Below are 25106 nucleotides of genomic sequence, written 5' to 3'. Positions count from 1 at the left end.
CCCTCTGCGGTCCAACTCATCCCAAACTATCTCAATTGGATTGAGGTCAGGTGATTGTGGAGGCCAGGTCATCTGATGCAGCACTCCATCCCTCTCCTTCTTGGTCAAAAAACAAATGATAGTCCCACTAAAAGCAAACCAGATGGGATGGCGTTTCGCTGCAGAATGCTGTGGTAGCCATGCTGGTTAAGTGTACCTTGAATTCTAAATAAATCACTGACAGTGTCACCAGCAAAGCACCCCCACTCCATCACACACATCCTCCATGCTTCAAGGTGGGAACCACACATGTGGAGATCATCCTTTCACCTACTCTGCGTCTCACAAAGACACGGCGGTTGGAACAAGAAATCTGGAATTTGGACCCGTCAGAACAAAGGACAGATTTCCACCGGTCTAATGTCCATTGCTCGTGTTTCTTGGGCCAAGCAAGTCTCTTCTTCTTCTTGGTGTCCTTTAGTAGTGGTTTCTTTGCAGCAATTCGACCATGAAGGCCTCCTCTGAACAGTTGATGCTGAGATGTGTCTGTTACTTGAAGTCTGTGAAGCATTTATTTGGGCTGCAATTTCTGAGGCTGGTAACTCTGATAAACTTATCCTCTGCAGCAGAGGTAACTTTGTGTCTTCCTTTCCTGTGGCGGTCCTCATGAAAGCCAGTTTCATCATAGTGCTTGATGGTTTTTGCCACTGCCCTTGAAGAAAGTTTCAAAGTTCTTGAAACTTTCCGGATTGACTGACCTTCATGTCTTATAGTAATGATGGACTGTCATTTGTCTTTGCTTATTTGAGCATCTTTGCTTATTTGAGCTGTTCTTGCCATAATATGGACTTGTTCTTTTACAGTAGGGCTATTTTCTGTATACCACCCCTACCTTGTCACAACACAACTTATTGGCACAAACGCATTAAGAAGGAAATAAATTCCACAAATTAACTTTTAACTAAGCACACTTGTTAATTTAAATGCATTCCAGGTGACTACCTCATGACACTGATTGAGAGAATGCCAAGAGAGCACAAAGCTGTCATCATTGTGTAGGGTGGCTACTTTGAAGAATCTGAAATATACCATATTTTTACACTTTTTTACACTGTTTTGGTTACTACATGATTCCATATGTGTTATTTCACAGTTGTATGTCTTCACTATTATTCTACAATGTAGGAAATAGTAAAAACATAGAAAAACCCTGGAATGAGTAGGTGTGTCCAAACTTTTTTCTGGTACTGTGTGTATTTTTTATGAAAAATAATGAAAAAGTGAAATGTCTTGTCAGTAAGTATTCAGTCCCTCTGTTATGGCAAGCCTAAATAAATTCAGGAGTAAAAATGTGCTTAACAAGTCACATAAGTTCCATGGAGTCTGTGTGAAATAATAGTGTTTAACATGATTTTTGAATGACTACCTCATCTCTGTACCTCACACAAGCAATTATCTGTAAGGTCCCTCTGTCGACTAGTGAATTTCAACCACAAAGAGCAGGGAGGTTTTCCAATGCCTCGTGAGGCGTACATTACTGATCAATTAGAATGAATACAATCAGTAGTTTGGTATACTATAGGTAGTCAATGTATGGCATTGTTGCAATCTGTGTCTGTGTCCTCTGATCACATTCAGGGCAATGAGCTGGAATAACAAGTAGTGGAGATTAAGAGAACTGATAAATTACTGAACTTACATTGATTTGCTGTAAAAGTGGACCAACAGTCATTGATTGCGTCTCAGCACCAGTTTTCCACTTCTTTTGGAAAAGGCCTGTGCTAGGTAGATTATGGAAGGTTTTGAAGAAAGGTAAACAGATCCACTGCACTCACCTTCAGTAAACCTAACATTTTAAATTATAATCATACAGTATCATTGAGAAGACTGCTTTTACTTAGCAGCCAGTGTGAAAGCCATGTAACAATTTAGGTTCAAATAATATTTGCCATCACCAAGAGAGAGCAAGATGCATGAAAAAATATCTAAAGCCTAATCACTGATAGCCCTATATGAAACATTAAAACTAATTATCATGTAATGTCCAAAGCCGTTTATATTCCACTGCACTTACAGTCTCAACCAGGGGTTTAGTAAGGCGTTGATATATTTTTTGTGTGACATTTTAAAGCTGCCACAATATGTGTATTGTACTGTAGCTACCTACCTCTGCAGAATCTATTTGTGGCATATGTTAATTGTGATAGTCACCCTGAAAAGTCCTTAACCCTAATTCAACAGGCGTTTTCTCTGGGTGAGGGCAGGATGACAGATTTCAGTTGTGTCTGCCTTTATACCTCTGCCATTAATTACATTGAGTGAGCTTAAAGAGATCTCCCGGGAACTTTTGTATACTTTTTTTGCCAGTAGTTCTAAAATTAGCCCTCATGAGCCAAAAGTGGTCCCCGAAAAGTGTGTACTATATGCACCACGTGCTTACTCGCTCTCTCTCGCTGCTCTGTGTACATGTGCATGGAGTTTCCACTGAGCCGTTAGGCCTGCCCTGCAACCTCATTGGATAATGCTGGGCAGGCCTGGGCCAGCCTTCTTTTTTCACTGTGCAACCTCATTGGACCTGACCACATGATAGTGTCTTCATTGGAAAAAACAAATGTCATTGCATGTAGCTCTCTCACGCACTCACTCACTCACTACCTCAAGCCAGCCATAGAGGAAGGTTACTTCAGTCATAATTGTGCGAAAAAACTTGGATGCTATTGATACTTATGATGTCAGGCCCAAGAAGAGAAAACTTGATCCAGATGTCGAATGGCAGGGCCGCTCATGAAAGACAAAGCCAGAAGGCAAAATAATAGATATTGGATGCTTTTCCGAGATGGCCTCAAGGAAGAGAAACACTGTTGCCTCATCCAGTGTTGGACATCCATAAAAGTAATCTTCGGGCGAAAGGTAAGAGACTAAGCTTTAGCATTAGAAACCATGTTGATATTTTATTCAGTTAGAAGCCTATTTTGAGTGTTTATGTAAAGAGGAACTATTCTGTCTCAGTTAACTAGGCTAGCCAACAGTCTCTCTGTGTCATAGTATACTTTAAAAGGTATCGTAGCAAGCTAGCTAGCTAACATGGTAAATGCATATTAGGGAACATCATACTGTCTGTCTAGCCAACTAAAACACATTTCAAAACATGAAATCACTCTACTAATGTATGCTGTGTATTTTTGTAGATGCATAGAATCTCTTGTTGACTGGCTAGAAGGGTGGACATTGTTGTTGTTTGTAGCTACCAGTGTCTAGCTAGCAGGCTAAGTGGCTCGGCTATGTTTACAACTGGTTATCTGTAACTATATGAAACAGTATATTTCGGTGCTAGCTATATTGTTATTATTAGGCTACACGATAAAGAATGATAGAGGTCTCTAGTGGCCAAAAGGCTGTTTTAGCATGGGCAGCGCCATTGATGGCTTCCACCATTTTAATGTAATCAACTGGGTGGGGTTTCCAACTTCATTGGCTGAACCCTCCTGATGACTCATGTCCATCCGGGTCATCAGGAGGGATCTGCCAATAGTGAAGAAGAAAATATACTTCTTAAAAATGGAGATTCCCTCATATTCACAGCCCTGTCAGAGACTCTATAATGGTACATATACAAAGATGAGTCCTCTATCATTCTCTATGGGGAATACCTAGTACCTTTTTCACTCTCTGCAGCTCGATTTCATATTTTGATCCGCTGCCCAGTTGAAGCCAAGCCCCTGATGCAGTGTCAGTGTGTTAGTTTGACTTTTTAGTATCCTTTGTAAGTAATGTGGTCATTTTCCAGACAAGAATTACTGATAGAAGAACAAGGAATAGCAGAGCTGGTTTCAGACATGCCAGATGATCAAACATGCAAGAGGCTCTTGGCGACAGGTAAGGTTTGATTTGGACTAGCTGTCATTTGTTGATGGAATGTTTCCCATGTTATTTGTGTCATATATGATAAGATTTACAAGCCTAGCTTCATCATGTTCTGGCCATTTAACCTGTTGTGTTTTCGATTTGAAGAATGAGCAAGATGAGTATTGCTGATGAGGATGATGGCAGTTTGAATGAGGATGAGATCAATGACATTCACAACAGAATGTAAATATAACTGTGCTCTGTTCCCTGTAATGTAGCTACAGTTTTGTGTAAAACTAGAATACTGTGAGAATCATCACATAAGCATGCATGTAGGTCATGTGATGAATTGGCATCAACACTCTTATGGTCTGTAAGGAATATGTCTCTCTGGTTTCTGCCCTGTGGAATAAGAAGTAGGATGGCGGCTAGGACGATGGTTCCAGCAGTTTACAAACAATGGGTCTGACCCATCAGGAAGTGTACCAGTTAGGCCAAACATGATGTTTGTAAATGGCTGGAACCATCTCCCTAGACGGCCTGTTATTCCATACCGAGAATTTGCAGTTATACATATTACAATACAGTGTAGCCTATTGTCAGCTGATGCAAAGCCGCTTTTAAATAATAGCTGTCTCTAATTGAGTTTATGTGATGACTCATCATCGATTCTGTAGAAGTGACAGCAGTGTAGCGTTTACTTGACTCATCTATGTTTTCAGCATTGTGTGGTTTTAAAGTGACTGATCATATCACACAAACGTCAAATCCACTAGCACACTCATAGCCAAATCTACTTAAGGTTTAACATGAGCAAAGGACCAGGTTTGAGAACAAAACCAGAATATCTACATGTTTACATGTTGGTAAACCAGGTGCACAGCTTTATGTTCATGGCTGTCACTGTGTGCAAATTCCCACTCTTAGTGTCATAACGTTTTGAAAGGCTCTGCACAAATGAATTTATTTTGTTTGACATGTAACCCATTTCTGTATGCTAAAGACTTTTTGTATGTGCAGGAGATGGACATCAGCAGGCCCACATCCACCACACCTTGACCTTCCTGTGGCCTTGGCAATCCCCTTACCACACTGGAGTTGCAATAACCAAGCAAGAAACATATTACTATTCACACATACAATGTTCTTTTTCTGGAACTTTATTTTCAAAAAACAACCAGTGGACTTCTGAACTTCACAAATAACTAATAAATTCACACATAAACAAATGTCAACATGGATTTTCATAAGGCACCTAGACCTACCTATAAAGCTATGGCTGTAAGCTCTAATAACCTTGTCAATTATTTATACACATTTTTAAAGGCCAATCATATGATTATGGCTTGCTTCCGATAAGAAAACACACAACACATTATTCTTATACAATTCCTGTGTTTCTTACATATGTGACAATATATACTGCCACCGTGTAGTTCTATATTTTGTTTATGAATGTGGCCTACTTCATATAAGACATATAGTCCACTTATATTAGTTACATGTTTCCGCAGTACCCATATAAGAATACTTTTGATTCATAGAGACCCTTTCGAAAGTACCATACGTGGCACAGTTATACAGGTGTAATAGGATGGGCTATTGTGCTAGAAAATGTTTAATAGGTTACTGGAATTATATTGAATATTGTTTATTCATGCTATCAAATATCCCTGCATTAGAGTGGGAAAGAGAGTTATGTTCAGAAGTGATGCATTTTTATAATTAATTAGTCCTATGAAATATCCATTGACATTTTGCATGCTGAGCGCTATTGCAAATGCACCTCGTACCTCGTATCATTTGCTCCCTCATTCTCTCAGTTCTCGGCCCTAGAGCATCTATTCCAGCCCTCGCTGCTCGACTTGGACCCTGGGCAGCTCGAGCCTGGCCCTGGGGTACACGCACCTTGTACAACCTGTCCTTGTCCTCCTCTCATCTGTGGACCATGTCCTCTTCCTCGGCTAGTCTGATGACGAGCAACACATTGTATACGTTGATTGTCAATATGGGAAGCTTCTAATAGTCTTGTGGTTTTTAGATTTCATATGTTAATGGTAAGTAATAAAAAGTAATTAATTAAGTTATGAATGGGTACTGCTAATCCTGTAGCTTTATTAGTATAAAATGTTCATTAGCTACATATCCACTATGTGGAGTACTGTGAAGTATAGCTAGCTATAGCCAGAGCCTTTTATTTCCTGTTTCAAAATACATGGCTCAATATATGGCTCTAGCTGTAACTAACAAACTAGCCTAGCTCGACTGACAACCGGCGATGTTGTCATAAAATACATCTGTTTGTAAATCTGTGTTCATAAAAACACTGTCTATAGCTTGTATACCTTGCCTCTTCAGCTGACATGTTGAAAATATTTACACAATCCATGCGACAACTCTATTAGCTAACTACTGTCTGCCTCTCGTCAATGTGCATCTTGCTAACTGTCACTCAAATGACAAGGGGCTGAAGCTCATTGGCTAGGGGGCTGGCCCCCGTGTGCCAAGCTTGCATTATGTCACCAAAATATGTGTAGATTCCCTGAATAGGGACAATGGTGCCACACAGCTTCCAGAAAACAGTCACTTTCAAATACACTGACACATCCAGCCCAAAGTGGGAGTTTAAAAAAATACTGACAAATTCGCCAAAGTTCCGGAACGTCTCTTTAATCGCCGCTGTTACTAACACTGGCTCCAGAAAAGTTTATTTAGCTGTGTCATCATCCTTTGGTAATAATGCTAAATGGTAATTATTGCTAACTGGTAATTATTGAATGAGTGGTTTGGCCTTGAACTGCACACAATACAATGAACTGAAACTGAGCATGTTCACTTTAGGTGTGTTCACACCATTGAACCGATACAGTGCGGCTCGAGTATCTCATTTGAAGAATCCATCATATGGAGCATAACTGATCCACGTAACCCATTTACATGCCAGCATCGCTTGGGACATGGCCGTTAAGTGTTTCGGCAGATAAGATGGTGGTGGGTAATCCTGCCTGCTTGGGGTCTGTGCTATCCCTGAGTGGGCCGGGTGGGACTCTCCCCAGCTCCCAGCCTCCGTCTAATGGCTTCGGAGGCTGATTTACTTGATGTAATAAGGCCAGGAGGTCAAACGACTATCAGGCAGCCTTTGGGGTTGCTCCTCCAGCCAGGCATCAACACACAGCTGTTCCAGGACGATTTACAGCCCGGACAGTGACAGGGCCCAATCAGCGCGCCGTAAATGTCGGCCCAGGGAGATTGAGCAGTAACTAAAGCAGTGACAGGACACTGGGAGACAGATCAATGGCTGAGGGGCTACTGAGAACTAACTGTAAGCCACAGCACCTTCTTACCAGACCCAGGAAAAGGAAACATGAGGACCATAAATGGGTGTTATATGTTCTTGGATAAGTTTTTGATATCTGACACGTTATTGGATTTCTGACTTCCTCTTCTTAACATTTACTGTATGTAATTTTCCCCCTTCTCAATGCTCCATCATTATCATGTATGGGACGTATATAGTACTACTAGAGTATAGTACTTCTATTTACAAAGAAATCATTATTATGTTTTCTTTTCTGCAGTTAAAATCAGTTCTGTGTGGCGCCAGGAGAATTCGACATTTACTGACACGGGTCATTCCACTAAATGAGTGCCTTTTGATATTTTAAGTAGAAATGGAGAATTTAATAAGTTAGATTTTGAATATGAAAAAAGGCTTTCTAAAGTGCCAAAATTCTTCGTTTTGACATGTCCCTCCGCTAACCCTGTGTCACTTCATCCCCAAACTTCTCTAGGTTTCACCATCATTGTCAACCCCTAGTTATTTTGTTGATTTGACAAAGTAATTTCTGAAGATTCTTTTTTTAATATAATTTCATTTGTGATTAATTTACGTCTGTCCCTAATTTTGAGGTCAACCCTGTTACGTGAACTGAACTCACTTTTTAATATTGAAAAACGATTCCTTTTTAAATATTATTTTCAAAAGAAACATTTGATCTAATAGTCAATTCATATAGTAAAAGCACGTCAATCCTGTTACCCATAGATAGACAGGCTAGAAATGTTTCAACAATTAAATGTTTTTGTGAAGCTTGTATTCAATTGCCACTCCCTGTTGCACAAAACAACCTCCTATTCCCCTGTCACAAGGGGATTTATGTCTGAAGAAGAAATCGCCAATCCTGTCACTTTATTTGGAACTAAATAGGCAATTTCTATAGTCCTTTTTAGATACCATGAAGATTTTTTAATTATATTTGAGTTTTATTGTAATTCTGACATCGTTATACCAACACAGGACATATTATGGTATTGACATGGTAAGTTTGAAAATAAAAGAGAGCCGCACACTCTCGGAGCTCAGATGCAAAAATGTAATTACCAACGTTTCGACAAACAATGGCAAAGTCACAATGATCACAAGAATGGCTTCAGATGTCAGGGGGTGACCTTGATAATTTATTGTTAAAACGAGAGGCTGCCTGGATCTTTAACTTAAAGACCCTTGCGCCCTTCGGTCTCTAAGTAGACTTTCATCTGAAGCCATTCTTGTGATTATTGTGACTTTGCCATTGCAATTGTTTGTAAGCTTGTGTAGTCAAATGAACTTATGATCGTATGCTATCCATTTGTTGTTTGTTTGCTGTTCTTTGTATGACATTTTAATATTTGACAGCTTGGCTGTCGAAACGTTGGTAATTACATTTTTGCATCTGAGCTCCTAGAGTGTGCGGCTCTCTTTTATTTTCAAGTTTTCTACTCTGCTAGCCAGCACCTCGCCTAAATAGGTGTGCGTTTCTTTTTCTTCTAGATTGACATGGCAAGACCTGGCAGTTATTGTCTGTCTCTTCATCATGGTGTAGGTAAACTTCGTCCACTTGGCTTTGAAATGATTTGTTTGTTATCTAAACACAGTTGACAGATGGGTGTGAATAGGGTTGCACATTTTGGGGAATATTCAGAGGTGGAAACATTCCGTGGGAATTAACAGGAATATATGGGAATTAACGGGAATATATGGAAATTAATGGATATTTTTGCAAATTAATATTATTCACATTTAAATATAGATGTTTTTTGCATTGGATATTTTTACCATATCATATGGAGACAGAAACATAAACCTTTTACTTTATCATAAGTAGACATAATCGCAAATGATTAAATCCTTCCAATATCATTTTTTTCAAAAAACAATTTAGTTACAAATTGAATTTTTAATTAAATGAGTTGACTCCTCATATGGGATGATTTCACTGAACAACAAAAGAAAGGGAATATTGAATGATCCCCAATGATCCATCGCATCTCCCAAAAACGTTTTCAACATCTGTAAAATGATAGTCTAGAAACTAAAGCTTTGGTTGTCTTCCTCTCAGGCTTCCATGTCTTCTCCCTGGACTTCCTCAATGTCCACCTCTTGAACATCAGACTCTGAGAACATCAGACTGGGTCCTCATCTTCACTGTCGCTTTCCAACCTTGTTGAGGATGACTCGTTGTCAGGCTCAAAAAGCCTAAAATTTGCCCGGATGGCCACCAATTTTTCAACCCTTGTATTGGTCAGCCTGTTGCGTGCTTTGGTGTGTGTGTTCCCAAACAAGGACCAGTTGCGCTCTGAGATGGCTGATGTTGTTGGGATTTGGAGGAGGATGGAGGCAACAGGGGAAAGAGCCTCAGAACCACAAAGTCCCTTCCACCAGGTGGCTCATGAGATATGTTGGCACGACTGCCATATTGCTATCCATCCCAAAGCCCTTGCTTGGAAGTGTACTTTGCCAGACTGCCAAGAACCTTGCTCTCATCCAGGCGATGAGAGGTGGCAAGACACGGTAGTGATGACACCATAGGCCTTGTTGATCTCTGCACCAGACAGGATGCTCTTGCCAGCATACTTGGGGTCCAACATGTAGGCTGCGGCATGTATGGGCTTCAGGCAGAAGTCTTCACGCTTTTTGATCTATTTCAGAACTGCAGTTTCCTCTGCCTCTACAATGAAGTGGGCAGGGCAGTACGAATTTCTTCTCTTACATCTGCAAGCAGAGTCTGAACATCAGACAGGATGCCATTTTCTCCCTCAATCTGTGCAATGGCTACTGCTATAGGTTTCAGGAGTTTCAGGTTGCTTACCACTCTCTCCCAGAATACATTGTCCAGGAGGATCCTCTTGATGGGGCTGTCCATATCGGCAGACTGATATATGTTCATTTCTTGGAGAGACTCCTTCCACTCCAGGAGATTGTCAAACATGATGACAACACCACCCCAACGGGTGTTGCTGGGCAGCTTCAATGTGGTGCTCTTAATCTCCTCCTGATGCTTGGTGAGGTAGATTGCTGCTATAACTTGATGACCCTTCACATACCTAACCATTTCCTTTGCTCTCTTGTAGAGTGTATCCATTGTTTTCAGTGCTATGATGTCCTTGAGGAGCATATTCAATGCATGAGCAGCACAGCTATTGGGTGTGATGTGAGGGTAGGACTCCTCCACTTTAGACCAAGTAGCCTTCATGTTCGCAGCATTGTCTGTCACCAGTGCAAATACCTTCTGTGGTCCAAGGTCAATGATGAATGCCTGCAGTTCATCTGCAATGTAGAGACCGGTGTGTCTGTTGTCCCTTGTGTCTGTGCTCTTGTAGAATACTGGTTGAGGGTTGTAGATTATGTAGTTAATTATTCCTTGCCCACGAACATTCAACCACCCATCAGAGATGGTAGCAATACAGTGCTTTCTCTATGATTTGTTTGACCTTCACTTGAACTCTGTTGAACTCTGCATCCAGCAAATGAGTAGATAAAGCATGTCTGGTTGGAGGGGTGTATGCTGGGCAATGAACATTCAGAATTATCTTCCAATACACATTTCCTGTGAGCATCAGAGGTGAACCAGTTGCATACACAGCTCAAGCAAGACATTCATCAGCATTTCTCTGACTACATTCCTCCATTGAGTAAAAAAAAACATTTGATTCCATGAGGACCATGAGTTGTTGCTATCGATAAGGTGTCTGATTCATCATTTTCACCTCAAATAGAAGTAGAGGGACTTCTGTCAGAGGTTGCTTGTTGTGAGCACTGAGGGAACTTTATGCACTTGGCCAGATGATTCTGGATCTTTGTTGCATTCTTCACATATGATTTGGCACAGTATTTGCAAATGTACACAGCTTTTCCTTCTACATTAGCTGCAATGAAATGTCTCCACATATCTGATAGTGCCCGTGGCATTTTCCTGTAAAGATTAGAAAAAAAGTATAAATAAATAAATACAATTCCATGTACAGATAAATAGTTAAACAGTTAGATTAAACAACTCCTTGAAGAAAAAGCTCTTCTGCTCATTTTATGATTTATCTTTATTTCTCCTTTTATTTGCTCAACACATCAGTAAAATCCCAATCCCACAACAACACATACAAACAATTCCCTTTGCTTTCAGAGCATCAGCAGTTACTGTAAAGTGGCCTTTAAAATGCTGTATACAGAGATTTATAAATTTGGCAATTTCCTTGATTATCGCAATCATTTACAAAATTGATTGCTCCAGTGAGCTATAGACAGATTTCAGCAATGCTATTGACAGGGTTCACCGCCCTAATAAACAGGCCGCTCCTCAATAAAGTGAGATGTCACTACGACCAGGGCTTGTTTAGCATGCAGAGAGAACTGAAGGTCACGTATGCAGGGAAATGTATAATAATGGAGGGGCTGAACTGTTGACATTGATAGCATACAGAGGGTAAGTCATATGCTGTGGTGTTTATTGGACATGATGGGAAGAAATACAACAGGGTGTGCATATGTGTGTGTGTTGTGCTGTCAGATCCTGTCGGGAGAAAAATACACAACACGGGAGAGACACAGCACTGCTCGAGATGCTAAATGCTGTTTTCACTGACGTTGAGTTTGCAGACGCACACTTTGCCTTTGCTTTGCATTTGTAACCCTCTGTGTAGACTAGAGTACAATGAGGGCTATTAATCAGTGTGTGTTTTCTGGGCTGCCCTGTCGTATGTGGGTCGTTCAATTCGGTGTCTTTTGAGAAGTGTGACTTGGTCAAAAACAAACATTTGATTTCACCTAATTTTACTGCGTTACAGTTCATATCAGGAAATCAGTCAATTTAAATCAGTTTTAAGATACCTTAAATAAAAAAAGTAGGGGCGTGGATCAGAAAACCAGTCAGTATCTGGTGTGACCACCATTTGCCTCATCTCCTTCGCATAGAGTTGATCAGGCTATTGATTGTGGCCTGTGGAATGCTGTCCCACTCCTCTTCAATGGCTGTGCAAAGTTGCTGGATATTGGCAGGAACTGGAACACGCTGTCGTACACATCGACCCAGAGCATCCTAAACTGTGCAATGAGTGTCATGTCTGGTGAGCAAGGCATGGAAGAACTGGGACATTTTCAGCTTCCAGGAATTGCGTACAGATCCTTGCATCATGGGGCTGTGCATTATCATGCTGAAACATGAGTTGATGGCGGCAGATGAATGGCACGACAATAGGCCTCAGGATCTCATCACGGTATCTCTGTGCATTCAAATTGCCATCAATAAAATGCAATTGTGTTCGTTGTTCGTAGATATGCCTGCCCATATCATAACCCAAATGCCACCATGGGGCACTCTGTTCACAGTGTTGACATCAGCAAACCGCTTGCCCACACAACACCATACACATGGTCTGCAGTTGTGAGGCCGGTTGGACGTACTGACAAATTCTCTCAAACAACGTTGAAGGCAGTTTATGGTAGAGATATTAATGTATCTGGCAACAGCTCTGGTGGACATTCCTGCAGTCAGCATGCCAATTGCACACTCCCTCAAAACTTGAGACATCTGTGGCATTGTGTTGATGTTCCCAGCACAAGGTGCACCAGTGTAATGATCATGCTGTTTAATCAGCTTCTTGATATGCCAGACCTGTCAGGTGAATGGATAGTCTTAGCAAAGGAGAAATGGTCACTAATAGAGATGTAAACAAATTTGTACTCAATTTGAGCGATATAAGCTTTTTGTGCGTATGGAACATTTCTGGGATCTTTTATTTCAGCTCATGAAACCTGGGACCAACACTTTACATGTTCAATTTGTATTTTTGTTCAATGTAGATAATGTTCAATGTTTCTTTAGGAAAAACAAGGAAGGGTTTTGTAGGCGGTGCGTAACTGGCAGCAGGGAAGTCAGGCGCAGGAGAGCAGAAATGGGTAACAGCCCTTTAATGATGCAAAAACAAACAGCACCCAGAACAGCAACATACGGGTTGAAACAACCTGTCGCCAACCAGTCAGAAATGCACAAAACACTTACAACAAACAATTCCACACACAGACATGGGGGGAACAGAGGGTTATATACACGTCAAATAATGAGGGACTCAGGTGTGTGGGAAAACAAGACAAAACAAATAGAGAATGAAAGGTGGATCGGCGTTGGCTAGAAAACGGGTGTCGTCGACCGCCGAACGCCGCTCGAACAAGGAGAGGAACCGACTTCAGCGGAAGTCGTGACAGGTTTCACCATATTAAAATGAGAGTGCAATTCACGTACATAACAGGGTTGATCTTAAAATGAGGGACAGATGTAAATTTATCACTAATCACATGAAATAAAAAAAAATCTTCAGAAATTACTTTTGTCAAAGCAACAAAATAACTATGGCTTTACAATGATGGTGAAATTTGGGGATTAAGTGGGTTAAAATATTTCTTGAAGTTACACATGGTTGACGGAGGGATATGATTAATGATTAATTTTGGCCCTTTTAGCAAAACTTTTTTCATATTAAAAATCAGATGTATTGAATTTTCCATGTGGTCTATATTAAAGGGCACTAATTTAATATAAAAGGCTTTTAAAATTCAATATTGGTGCACAATTTATTCAGAAAATATCAAAGGGATGCTTAAGGAACTCACTTCGTGGAATGACCCATATTACACTATGTGGAGGAGATTGGGGCCTAATACGTATTGTAGGGATCAGTGGCTTCGTAAATGTGTCCCAATGTACATTAGAAGTTCATAAAGCATTCAAAAAGTGCCATAAACCCTGCTTAATGCAGGCTGTTATGCATTTCCAAAGTATCGTGCATAAATACTGTGTTATATCAAATCCAATGTCACACGAAGGCCATAAAAATATCATGCAGCATTTTGGGATAACGTTATGCATATGTTGTCAATCATTACACCTTCATGCGACATGCGATGATTTTTTTAGTCCAGGCACACAGAAAAATATGGATAATTATTTATGCTGACAGTACTCCATGTGTTTGTTATCGGCCTAATATAACAAGTTGGAACAACATGACCCGAGACTCGGCAAAGCTGATAGATTAATTTGTATTCCTTCCTTCTATCTTCTCAAAAGGAGTGAAAAACGATTCCACTCCAAAAGATATTTGGATACTGCAAAGGAAACACAAAAAAATATCAACATAAATATCACATCTGTAAACATCACTTGCTGTTGTCCAGCTGGACAGACGAAAAGGAGAAAAAAAAAACATTTAACAGTGAGAATATTTCTCACTTAGAAAGACGGACAATTACTTATTTTTTCCCTGGATTTGGGAAGAGGAGCTTGTACTCAGCGGGACACCCTGGAAGAGCTCCAGCATCAAAGTGTCTGGATCAGACGAGTCAAACAGTGTGCTGCTCCACAGGCCAGGGAAATGAATGGACTGTCAGGACTTTTTCAAGTGGACCAAAAAAAAATATGTTGGGGTGCAGTGAAGGGTTCAGTGGCTGCTGCTTGTGATCACAGCACAGGCTCTGTTGATGAGAGGCTGCTCTCCTCACTGCTTCATCGGCCTGTGGGATCTATAAGCACTATAGTAAAGATGACAGGCTGCCTTCTCCATCCAAATACGATTTTTAAAATGTCACTTTTTCACCCTGCTTCTTTCCAAATAACAATAATCTGATGTTGAATGTCACTACATTCTGTTCCCATTGCAATATACGATGAAAAAAAATCCCAATTCCATGATTGCTGTATGGCAGTGATATGACATTGATCTGGCAATTGTTTTTGCCATTTATATTTGTATTACTGAAAATGACCAAATGTAAGATTCCACTTTGTATTTCCCATAACGCATGTCTATTATTAAGTGCTCACCACTTAGTTTAAATTGTGACTCAGTCCAGATTTTGGGAAAACTAGTTTAAAAATGTCAGCTGTTGAATAGAAAAAAAGGAAATAAGTAAATAAAAGTATAATTTTCTTAATTTCTTATTAATGTCTATCTACAGTGCACAATCATCTCTTGTCTCAAGATGCATATGATAATTTAGATAAAGCAGCTGGAGGACCTGTCTTGTGCTTGTGTAACAAACATCTCCAGTATAAGTAATACCTTAAAGGGAAAGTTCACCCAAATTAGAAAATCACAATTGGTTTCCTTGCCCTGTAAAAGTTGATTTTTCTGGGCACTGTTTCCACATGCTAACGTTTTAGCATCTGTGGCACAAATCTCATTCAAGTCACTGGACTGATATTAGCATTTTTTTGCGCATCATGTTCAAATGATCGATAAATGACTTTGTTGAGGTTCACAATCAATTTGACATACTTTCGGATGATTTTGACATGTTGTGCAAAGAAAGCTCATATAAAATGCTAAAATGTTAGCATGTGGAATGTGGAAACTAGATTGCTTACAGGGTAAGGAAGCCAATATGTAATTTTGTAATTTGGGTGAACTATCCCTTCAAGTATTCTATCATGCTGTCAAAGCCAGAGATGGTTCACCAGAAAAGCCACAAGGATAAGAATGGAATGGCATAAGGAAGGGGAATCACAGCCGACAAACTAGATGTCAGAGATTCAATGGGGTCAGTGGGTCTTGAAATCTCATCCATTTTGCTGGTGGCCAGTGACAAGGCTCGAATCCCCTTACTGCCTAGATGCAAACTGAATGAACTGCGACAGGGATATAGCTGTTTTATACATTTCGAAGAGTAGGACATTGTACATCACTATTATCCATGATTATCCCCGACAAAAATATCTTCCAAAATAAACAATTAAAAAGTTTTATTCAGAAATTATTATATTTCTTAGATACGGTCCTTACATCTTATATTTATGTCTCTATGTTTTCACTTCAATGTACATATTAGTCAACCAGCTTTTCCAATATGAGTAGCTTTTTTTTGCCATGAACATGATGAAATGGCCAAATAAATATATATTGTTTTCTCATTGTGTGGCTATTTCAGATTGGTTGGTTGATATATAGTGACTGATATTGGGGGCACATATGTTAACAGAGCTTTAAATGAGAGTGAGAGAGCGAGAGAGAGCGAGAAGCCTCGTTTATACCTGGTGCTAAAATGCATACTTGGTCCTGATCTTGTCCACATTCTAATTGTGCCTATATTTTCCGATATGCATCTACACATGGTATTAAAATGTGTCTCTTATCTATCCACTGTGTCCACATTGTGACCAAAATTCCTGGTCCCTCACTGTATGCAAATTATTTGACAGATATTCTTTAAAAATATGATGAATTTACACATATCGATGTCATAAGTCAATGGTACCACCTGTCAATGATTTTAAAAGTGATCATGATGATGATTTAAATGGTTTCACTGTCCAGATGTTTTATTATTGTCACACACAGGATACTGTAAGTGTAGTGAAATGTTTTATTTATTTTTTATTTTTACAGGGTCAGCCATAGCACCACTGGAGCAAATTAGGTTTAAGTGCCTTGCTCAAGGGCACATCGACAGATTTTTCACTTTGTCGGCTCAGGTATTTGAATGCTCTAAACCATGTGTCAAACTCATTCCACGGAGGGCCAAGTGTCTGTGGGTTTTGCTCCTCCCTTGGACTTAATTGATGAATTAAGCTCACTGATTAGTAAGGAACTACCATCATCTGGTTGTCTTGGTCTTAATTGAAAGGAAAAACCAAAAACCAGCAGACACTAGGCCCTCTATGGAATGAGTTTGACTCCCTGCTACCCTATGTCTACACTTGTGAAATATCCAGACACAATGCGTGCCCGACTACCTCCGGAGGTGGGCCGGAAGATCGGATCACAATCTGATCATCGTCTACACCCATCTAAAAATGTGGGCACAATCAGAATGTGGACACAATCAGGACAGAGGACGCATGTTAGAACCTGGTATAAATGGGGCTAGAGAGAGGAAGGAAAGCCACTCAAATATTTGAAACCAAAATTGTATGCCATCCTTTTGAAGATGGAATCCGCAATAAGCGGAAAAAGCGCCACTGTCGGCCTCACGGCCGGTGTTATTATAATTTTTTTACAAAGCAGAGGTGGAGGTTAAACAAATTTCATTACCTATGCTGTTGTTCTATCACGTGCAATGTTGTTTGCAGCAACTTTGTTGTTGTAATATTGCAAACTGACATGGCAGTTTCACCATTAAGGATTCCAGCTTTAACTCACATCATCAACTTTAGATGCTGTTAAGCTAGAGCAAATCATTTTCATACTTGAACGATACTCTAGGGCAGGGCTCTCCAACCCTGTTCCTGGAGAGTTACCCTCCTGTAGGTTTTTGCTTCAACCCCCGTTGTAACTAACCTGATTCAGCTTATCGACGAGTTAACTATTTGAATCAGTGTGCTAGGTTAGGGTTGGAGTGAATCTACAAGACAGTAGCACTCCAGGAACAAGGTTGGAGAGCCCTGCTCTCGGGTAAATCATGTTTATACTTATACAATGCTCTCACATGTACACTGTATACATTTTACAACAACATGTGGAGCTTGGCAGTCCATCACATTCCTAATTCCTGTGTGCGTCATTTTTGAAAGTTGTGTAGATAACAATTAAAGGGTGCTTTAATGAATCATGCTTGTTGTGTATCTGTAGGAAGACTAACTACATAAACCCCCATTGCCTTCCAGATCTATGACCAGGAAGGGACGTTACAGCACTTTATTGACGGCAATGAGCCGAGCAAGTCGAGCTGGATGAGATACATTCGCTGTGCACGGCACTGTGGCGAGCAAAACATGATGGTGGTCCAGTACAGGTAAAGACTGCATGGAATGTGGGTGGGAAAGTACCATGTTACTTCCACCAGGAATTTAATCATTTAGAAATTGTATTAACATTAATATCACTCCATACCATGTAGGCCCAACTGCGAGTACAGCATGCGATCAACACTATGTATTCAGGCATCAATTATTATTCACACAGCAAATTTGACACTGTCAGCTGCAGTCTATGCAGGCTTACCATACAGATGCCATATCTTAATTTGATCATCATGTTGTTGTAGGAATATTCCTGCACAGCAGGGAATTCAAGCTTGAAGTCTATTTGAGGTTTGAAAAGGCTCCTAAAGTTTGTAATTTCCGCTTAAAAATGTCAGACTTGATTTGCCCTAACAAAAAAATGTATCAACCCCTACAACAGCACCACTGTTGGCCAGTCTCAATGTCAACAGTGAAGAGGTGACTCTGGGATGCTGGCCTTCTAGGCAGAGTTGCAAAGAAAAAAGCCATATCTCAGACTGGCCGATAAAAATAAAAGATTAAGATGGGCAAAAGAACACAGACACTCGACAGCCTAGAAGGCCAGCATCCCGGAGTTGCCTCTTCACTGTTGACGTTGAGACTGGGGTTTTGCGGGTACTATTTAATGAAGCTGCCAGTTGAGGACTGTGAGGCGTCTGTTTCTCAAACTAGACACTCTAATGTACTTGTCCTCTTGCTCAGTTGTGCACCTCCCACTCCTCTTTCTATTCTTGTTAGAGACAGTTTGCGCTGTTCTGTGAAGGGAGTTGTTCACAGCGTTGTACCAGATCTTCAGTTTCTTGGCAATTTCTCGCATGGAATAGCCTTAATTTCTCAGAACAAGAATAGACTGACGAGTTTCAGAAGAAAGTCCTTTGTTTCTGGCCTCTTAAGGATCCACCCCCTTTTTTCCAGTTTTAGCCTAAAATGACACCCAAATCTAACTGCCTGTAGCTCATGCCCTGAAGCAAGAATATGCATATTCTTGGTACCATTTGAAAGGAAACACCTTGATGTTTGTGGAAATGTGAAAGGAATGTAGCAGAATATAACACAATATATCTGGTAAAAGATAATACAAAGATAAAAACAAACCATTCTTCTGTATTTTTTTGTACCATCATCTTTGAAATGCAAGAGAAAGTTATTCCAGGCTAGATGCAATTTAGATTTTGGCCACGAGATGGAAGCAGTGAATGTGCAAAGTTTTAGACTGATCCAATGAACAATTTACATTTCTGCTAAAAATGTTGTAACAAGACTGCCCAAATGTGCCTAATTTGTTTATTAATAACTTTTCATGTTCAAAATTGTGCACTTTCCTCAAACAATAGCATGGTATTCTTTCACTGTAAAAGCTACTGTAATTGGACAGTGCAGTTAGCTTAAATTCTTGTTAATCTTTCTGCCAATATCAGATATGTCTATGTCCTGGTAAATGTTCTTGTTACTTACAACCTCATGCTGATCACATTAGCATTAGCTAATGTGCATTAGCGTTAGCTCAACCGTCCCATGGGAGGGACACCGATCCCAGCACAACAGTTTTCAGCTGTGCTAACAATTGCAAAAGGGTTTTCTAATGATCAATTAGCCTTTTAAAATTATAAACTTGGATTGCTAACACAAAGTGCCATTGGAACACAGGAGTGATGGTTGCTGATAAATCTGCCTCTGTACGCCTATGTAGATATTCCGTAAACAAATCTGCCGTTTCCAGCTACAATAGTCATTTACAACATTAACAATGTCTACACTGTATTTCTGATCAATTTTATGTTATTTTAATGGACAAAAAAATTGCTTTTCTTTCAAAAACAAGGACATTTCTAAGTGACCCCAAACTTTTGAACGGTAGTGTATATATACAAAGTAGTCCAAGACTATGAAGTGGAATAACTTAATACTGATGATCTGTGGACTAGATCCAATAGTTTTGCTGTCTTGACCCATGATTGTACCAAACTAGGCCCATATCCATAAGGCTTTTCAGAGTAGGATTGCTGATCTAGGATAAGTTTTGCCTATTAGATCATAATAAATAGGATTCCATGGACAGAGGGAACCTGCTTTGTGAAAACAGGCCTTGTCCATAACTATGAGAGAGCTATGATTAGTGAAAACCTTTGAGACTTAGTTCCACATCATCATATACATGTACTCCTAATGCAGACACTCCTGTTTCCCTCCTCTGAGCCGTGTGGGGATGTCCTCCACAGGCAGTCAGCTGGTTTGAATTCCTTATGTTATGATTTGCAATATCTAAATGGAATTCTCTTCAAAGCAGCTCGTGATTGATTGACCCTGGGATGGCTGTTTTGTTTTTGCTCTGACAATAATGTCCATTGGCATGTGCTTCACTTTGCCTGCACTGGGACGTCCCGCCGTTGTCTTTATGAGTCATCCAACCACAATACTAAATACATGTCAGCAAGGGAAATATTATCCAAAACTGAAAAAATGCCTTTGATGTGCTCCACTGAGCTGAGATTTGCACAAGTTTTGAAAGTGACAGCAGGCTTGTAAGAAATGGTTTACATTTACACTCTTTCACCCGCCTCAAAGTGTGCAAGACCACCTATCGCTTAGAAAACAGCCCTCTGTCAGCAGCCAACTGAGTCATTTAGTCCCAGTACATTTATTTGTGTGCTCCAGTGTTTATGTTAAGTGAGGCCAAACTGAGAGACGGAACATTACAAGGGTATAAAATACATGGAATACTTGTGCTTTTCTCAGGTTATAAGATGTATTTGATTTATGGGCTTTGCTTCATATTTATGTTGTGGTGGAAGGAATTAATACAAACTCACAGGCTTCACCAGCTAGGCCGAGACCAAAGAAGCATTTCTGTCAAATGTTTATAGTTTTTTTTTTTACCTAATTATTTGAAATATATGGATATGTTATTTGCTAGTGAAGCAAAATCCTGGAATGTCAGCATGGGGGCATATTTAAGATAGTGACAAAGTAATGCATATCCCACTGCCATGGAAATGTACAGTATAATGCCTATTCATTTCGAAACTGATTCATTAAATAAGCATTGCATCACAGCTGCCATGTTTCTTCTTGTAAAACCTCAGCCTGTCACATGCAGAGTTTTTCAACTCGCCAAAGAGGAAATTGGATGTGATGCTTGGACGTGATTATATATTCTGTCAGACACAAAGCAAAAGGCATACTGAGGGCCTCTAATGCTTTTGTTTGCATTTACTGTCGTACATGGTTTGTACATGAAATTGTGTTGTGAGCAGTTCACACATACACACTGGGCACACCACATTTCAACATCAAAATTTGGGTAATATTTGGTTGAGACGTTGATCAATGAGATTTCAACCTTTATTCACCCACTCAAAAATACAGAAGTTTGTTGAATTCTCAAAGTGTTATCTCTATGCTTTCAAACATCTAAAAGCACAAATTCTAATGGAGAAACAATGTCAGATTTTTGGTTTAGGGCTCAATTCAATCCGTATAGCCAAAGTTCAGCGCTATAGCTCGCTTGAAATGTAAAGGTAATTTTTCGATTGAACAGACATATGCAGTGTTTACCGTGAATTAAGTCCCTGTGAATGCAGGAACACGTTTTTGATGAAGTCCTATTCTTTAACTTACATTTCTGGTTAAGATGGAAACGTAAATCCAACATATTAATTATTAACTTGAAGATTACATTTGAAATCCATTTTTTTGTTGAACCCTGGGTTGAATTGAAACAATAGCTGTTGATTTCGCAAATGCTATATTGGCCTATTAGATAATGACTTTTAAAGTATGGTTACATTTCATTTGCTCTATTGAACCTCCTTTGGAATGACTTTGATAGCAACAGTGAATCTATTTAGTTATTCATTCTCATGATAGCACATTGGTAGTCGTCAGTGACAAATATCAAAACGAAGCAGTCCTGGGCTTGGTTAATACCATGGATGGATTCGTTGTAGATAGATCATGTTTCCAGTAGGAGGTGCTGCCCAGCCTATTGTTTTTTACTGATAGTGCCTATAATGTAGAAAATCTGATACTGTTTCAAAGGTACATATTCAACATATTTTATACAAGCTTGATCTATGTTGAAAATTGGTTACCATGATGGCATAATTCTGTGGTTGAAACGTCACCCTCAAAACAACTTTTTTTCAAATCCAATGTATTTTCCATGTCGATTCCACATCACAATACGTTGACAAATTACATTGAAACAACCAGTTTGTGCCAAGTGGGTCGATGAATTGACAGCATTGTTTTCTCTACTGCACAGATCATGTATATTCTACCGGGCATGTATGGACATTCCAAGAGGAACAGAACTCCTTGTCTGGTACAATGACAGCTACACCTCCTTCTTTGGCATCCCTCTACAGTGCATTGCACAGGATGAAAACTGTAAGCATCTCTTTCTCCTTTCTCATCTCTTCTAGTCATCTCTCTCTCTCCTGTTTTTCTATATTCAACTAATATGTTTCATTCTTCTGTCCCAGTTAACATATACAGGAAATAAGACAAAAACATACATACAGTATACAGTACATTACTCTGTGCTGGGCCATTGGGTTGGTGTGCAATTGTTGTTGTTGTCCCTATTTCATCTGAACATTCAAAAGGGATATGATCCACATACAGCCATCAGCATGTACTGATTTTAAACCATTTAAAAAAAATATCCAAATATAGTATGACTCCTATAAAGATATCTAGTATTTCCATGTAAGAATACTAGAATGATATAGTACACAACATGTCATGAATAAGACTTAATGACAGACGTAAAAAAAATCTGGTGCCTAACATAACCCACCAAAGCATATTTGCAAAAGGACTACTGTCCAAAAGTAGTAGGTTAATGAAAATGCTATTATTTACTTTGGATTTCAGTGTGTAATTTTATTAAAGACAAAAAGCATTTGACTGGGCATAGCTGTGCCAAGCCACAAAAACTGATGCAAATAGTGGACCCTTAAATTTACTTAAGCCTGATTTATATGGCTGAACCAAACAAACCTTGCCAGTGCAAACAGGATAAAAAATTATTTTGTCATATTGTGGCAAATTAAACCAATGACTCAATGTTGATTTTCAACGGACAGTACCCGTTAGTTACGTATCACAATTTTCTATTTTCTAAGCTGTTCTCTCATAGAAGAGACAATCGGTTAGGTTTATTGAAACAATAGTATTTATCTCCCCCAGACATTTTTGAGGGATTGTCTGTTAACAGTCTTTGTAGGAGCATTTGGGAAAATGAATGACTATTTTCTGTCTTAACCAGCATTTTGCCCCATACTGCTCTGTCTGGTTTCTTTGGAACTCACTGGCCACTGGAGGTCTTGGACAACCGACAGGGCCTGACAGTTCACTGTTTACATGTTCAACATTTTATTACTTCAGTCTAGTTGGAGTCCTGTTTAGACAAGTGCCTTTTCATATAAACTGTTTTAAAAGTGTATAGTATAATTTGATAGATGCAGTATTGCAGCCTTAAAACGTGGCAAACAATGGAGAGGTCGAGAAGGGAGAGTGCTGTGAACTCCTTGCAAATCAGCATACCCTGCATGAATCAATATATCTTAGTATAGCTCTCTTAAAGGAGAATCTACCCATTACAGACACTGAAGCCTGGTTACACAGAAATAGACCTCTTCCCCTAATACAACCCACATGAAGGACTAGTGTGTGCATGTGATAGCAAATGAAAGCTGCTGGATTGGTGAGGTTCAGTACTATGAATTTGCCCTTTAACTAGTCAATGCTCTCGTCTACAACATGTACAACTTCAGAACCACCTCACAATTGTTTTTATGTACATGTTCACAAGTTAGGTTCAATCACACTTCCTTAGCCCGATACTGAACAGCGTTACGAGATCTAACATTAAAACAATGCCCAGAAAAATTGAAGTTTTATTAAATAAGAAAGGCCTAGCCCTATTCCCACATGTATCACGTTACAGTTGTGTAAATCTGTGTTTATGTACACAGCGTGTTGCAATACAAAGAATGTGGGATGTGGTTTGTCCACCCATGAGCTATTATGGCTCTGACTTCTTGAATGCAGTCAGAGATCAGTGTGTAGTGATGAAGAATCATCATATGTTTCTTATAACAACAATGAAACTTTCTTGCATCAAGTTGTTTATGCTTAGGATGCACAAAGACTGCAGCTTTTCTTTTCTGTGATCCAGTAGCTGAGAGAGAATAGATCTCATCTGTGTTGTTATGTTTTGGTCATGACTAGAACTCACCCACATGGTAAGAAAAACAACAACAAGATAGTCAATGACAGTCAAACTCAGAACCAAGATAAAATAAGTCGAAATTTAGCCTGTTGCATTTAGCCGAAGTGAAATGAGGAAAGATTAAATTAGTTAATGAATTGTGATGACAGTATTCTATTAACTGTAGCTAGGGAAACATGTATGTATGGAAATCTATTCAGTATAAAGGTTTTGTGATAATACAAATAGGATGCATAAGCTTCAAAGCATAATATTTTTCCAATGTCTTTATTTTCCATATTAAAACTCTGACCTTGTGAATTAGAATGAATGTTACCCCATTCCAGTTGTATAAGGGTGCTAAGGCACAACATACTAACGGTATCCTCACATCACATGCTGATAGTGGTTTACATGACTGTATGTTCCATGTTTTCTACTGTTTTCCTCCTTTAGTGAATGTACCAACCACAGTTATGGAAGCCATGAGCAGACAAGAGACGCTGCAGCCGCTCAGTAAAACGGGCAAAGGTTTCTCGGTGGCCCTGCTGCGTTCCATGGTCTTCCCCCACTCGCCCTGCTCCAGAAGCTTCTCCCTGATGGACAAAGGTGGGCACACGGACTCCGGCTTCAACCAGATGAGCTCTAAGAACCAGCGAGTCCTAGCCAGCCCCACCTCCACCAGCCAGCTGAGCACCGAGTTCAGTGACTGGCACCTCTGGAAGTGCGGCCAGTGCTTTAAGACGTTCACGCAACGCATCCTGCTCCAGATGCATGTGTGCACACAGAACCCAGACAGGTAAGGTAACAGCCTTTGAGCCATCTCATAAAATGAATCATCATAATGCTTGATATATCCTAGTAGTCTCAGACTCTTATAGACATTTAGGCGTTCTTTCTTGCTTTGAGTCTATTTTTAATTTCAGAAAGTTCTGTTTCCATGGGGTTCATTGGGGAAAAAACAAAAAACAAACACTTGCCATGCTATTCTATATAGTGTAGTGATGAATGGGGTTGGTTGTCACACTTTTTACTCG

General features: G+C 39.7%; 1 protein-coding gene across 3 annotated transcripts in view; it reads left to right on the top strand.

Moving 5' to 3' along the window:
• prdm6 (PR domain containing 6) overlaps positions 1-25106 on the top strand; it is a 56337-nt gene that overhangs the window by 15354 nt on the left and 15877 nt on the right. For all 3 annotated transcript variants that reach the window (XM_024418412.2, XM_024418413.2, XM_024418414.2), the window contains exons 4-6: positions 17736-17863; positions 22117-22241; positions 24526-24868. In XM_024418412.2, the coding sequence (XP_024274180.1) occupies positions 17736-17863; positions 22117-22241; positions 24526-24868 (596 nt within the window). The remainder of the gene's footprint in view (positions 1-17735; positions 17864-22116; positions 22242-24525; positions 24869-25106) is intronic.

The sequence above is a fragment of the Oncorhynchus tshawytscha genome, linkage group LG04 (assembly GCF_018296145.1).
Source record: "Oncorhynchus tshawytscha isolate Ot180627B linkage group LG04, Otsh_v2.0, whole genome shotgun sequence".
NCBI classification, from domain to species: Eukaryota; Metazoa; Chordata; class Actinopteri; order Salmoniformes; family Salmonidae; genus Oncorhynchus; species Oncorhynchus tshawytscha.
This window is presented reverse-complemented; position numbering and strand designations above follow the sequence as displayed.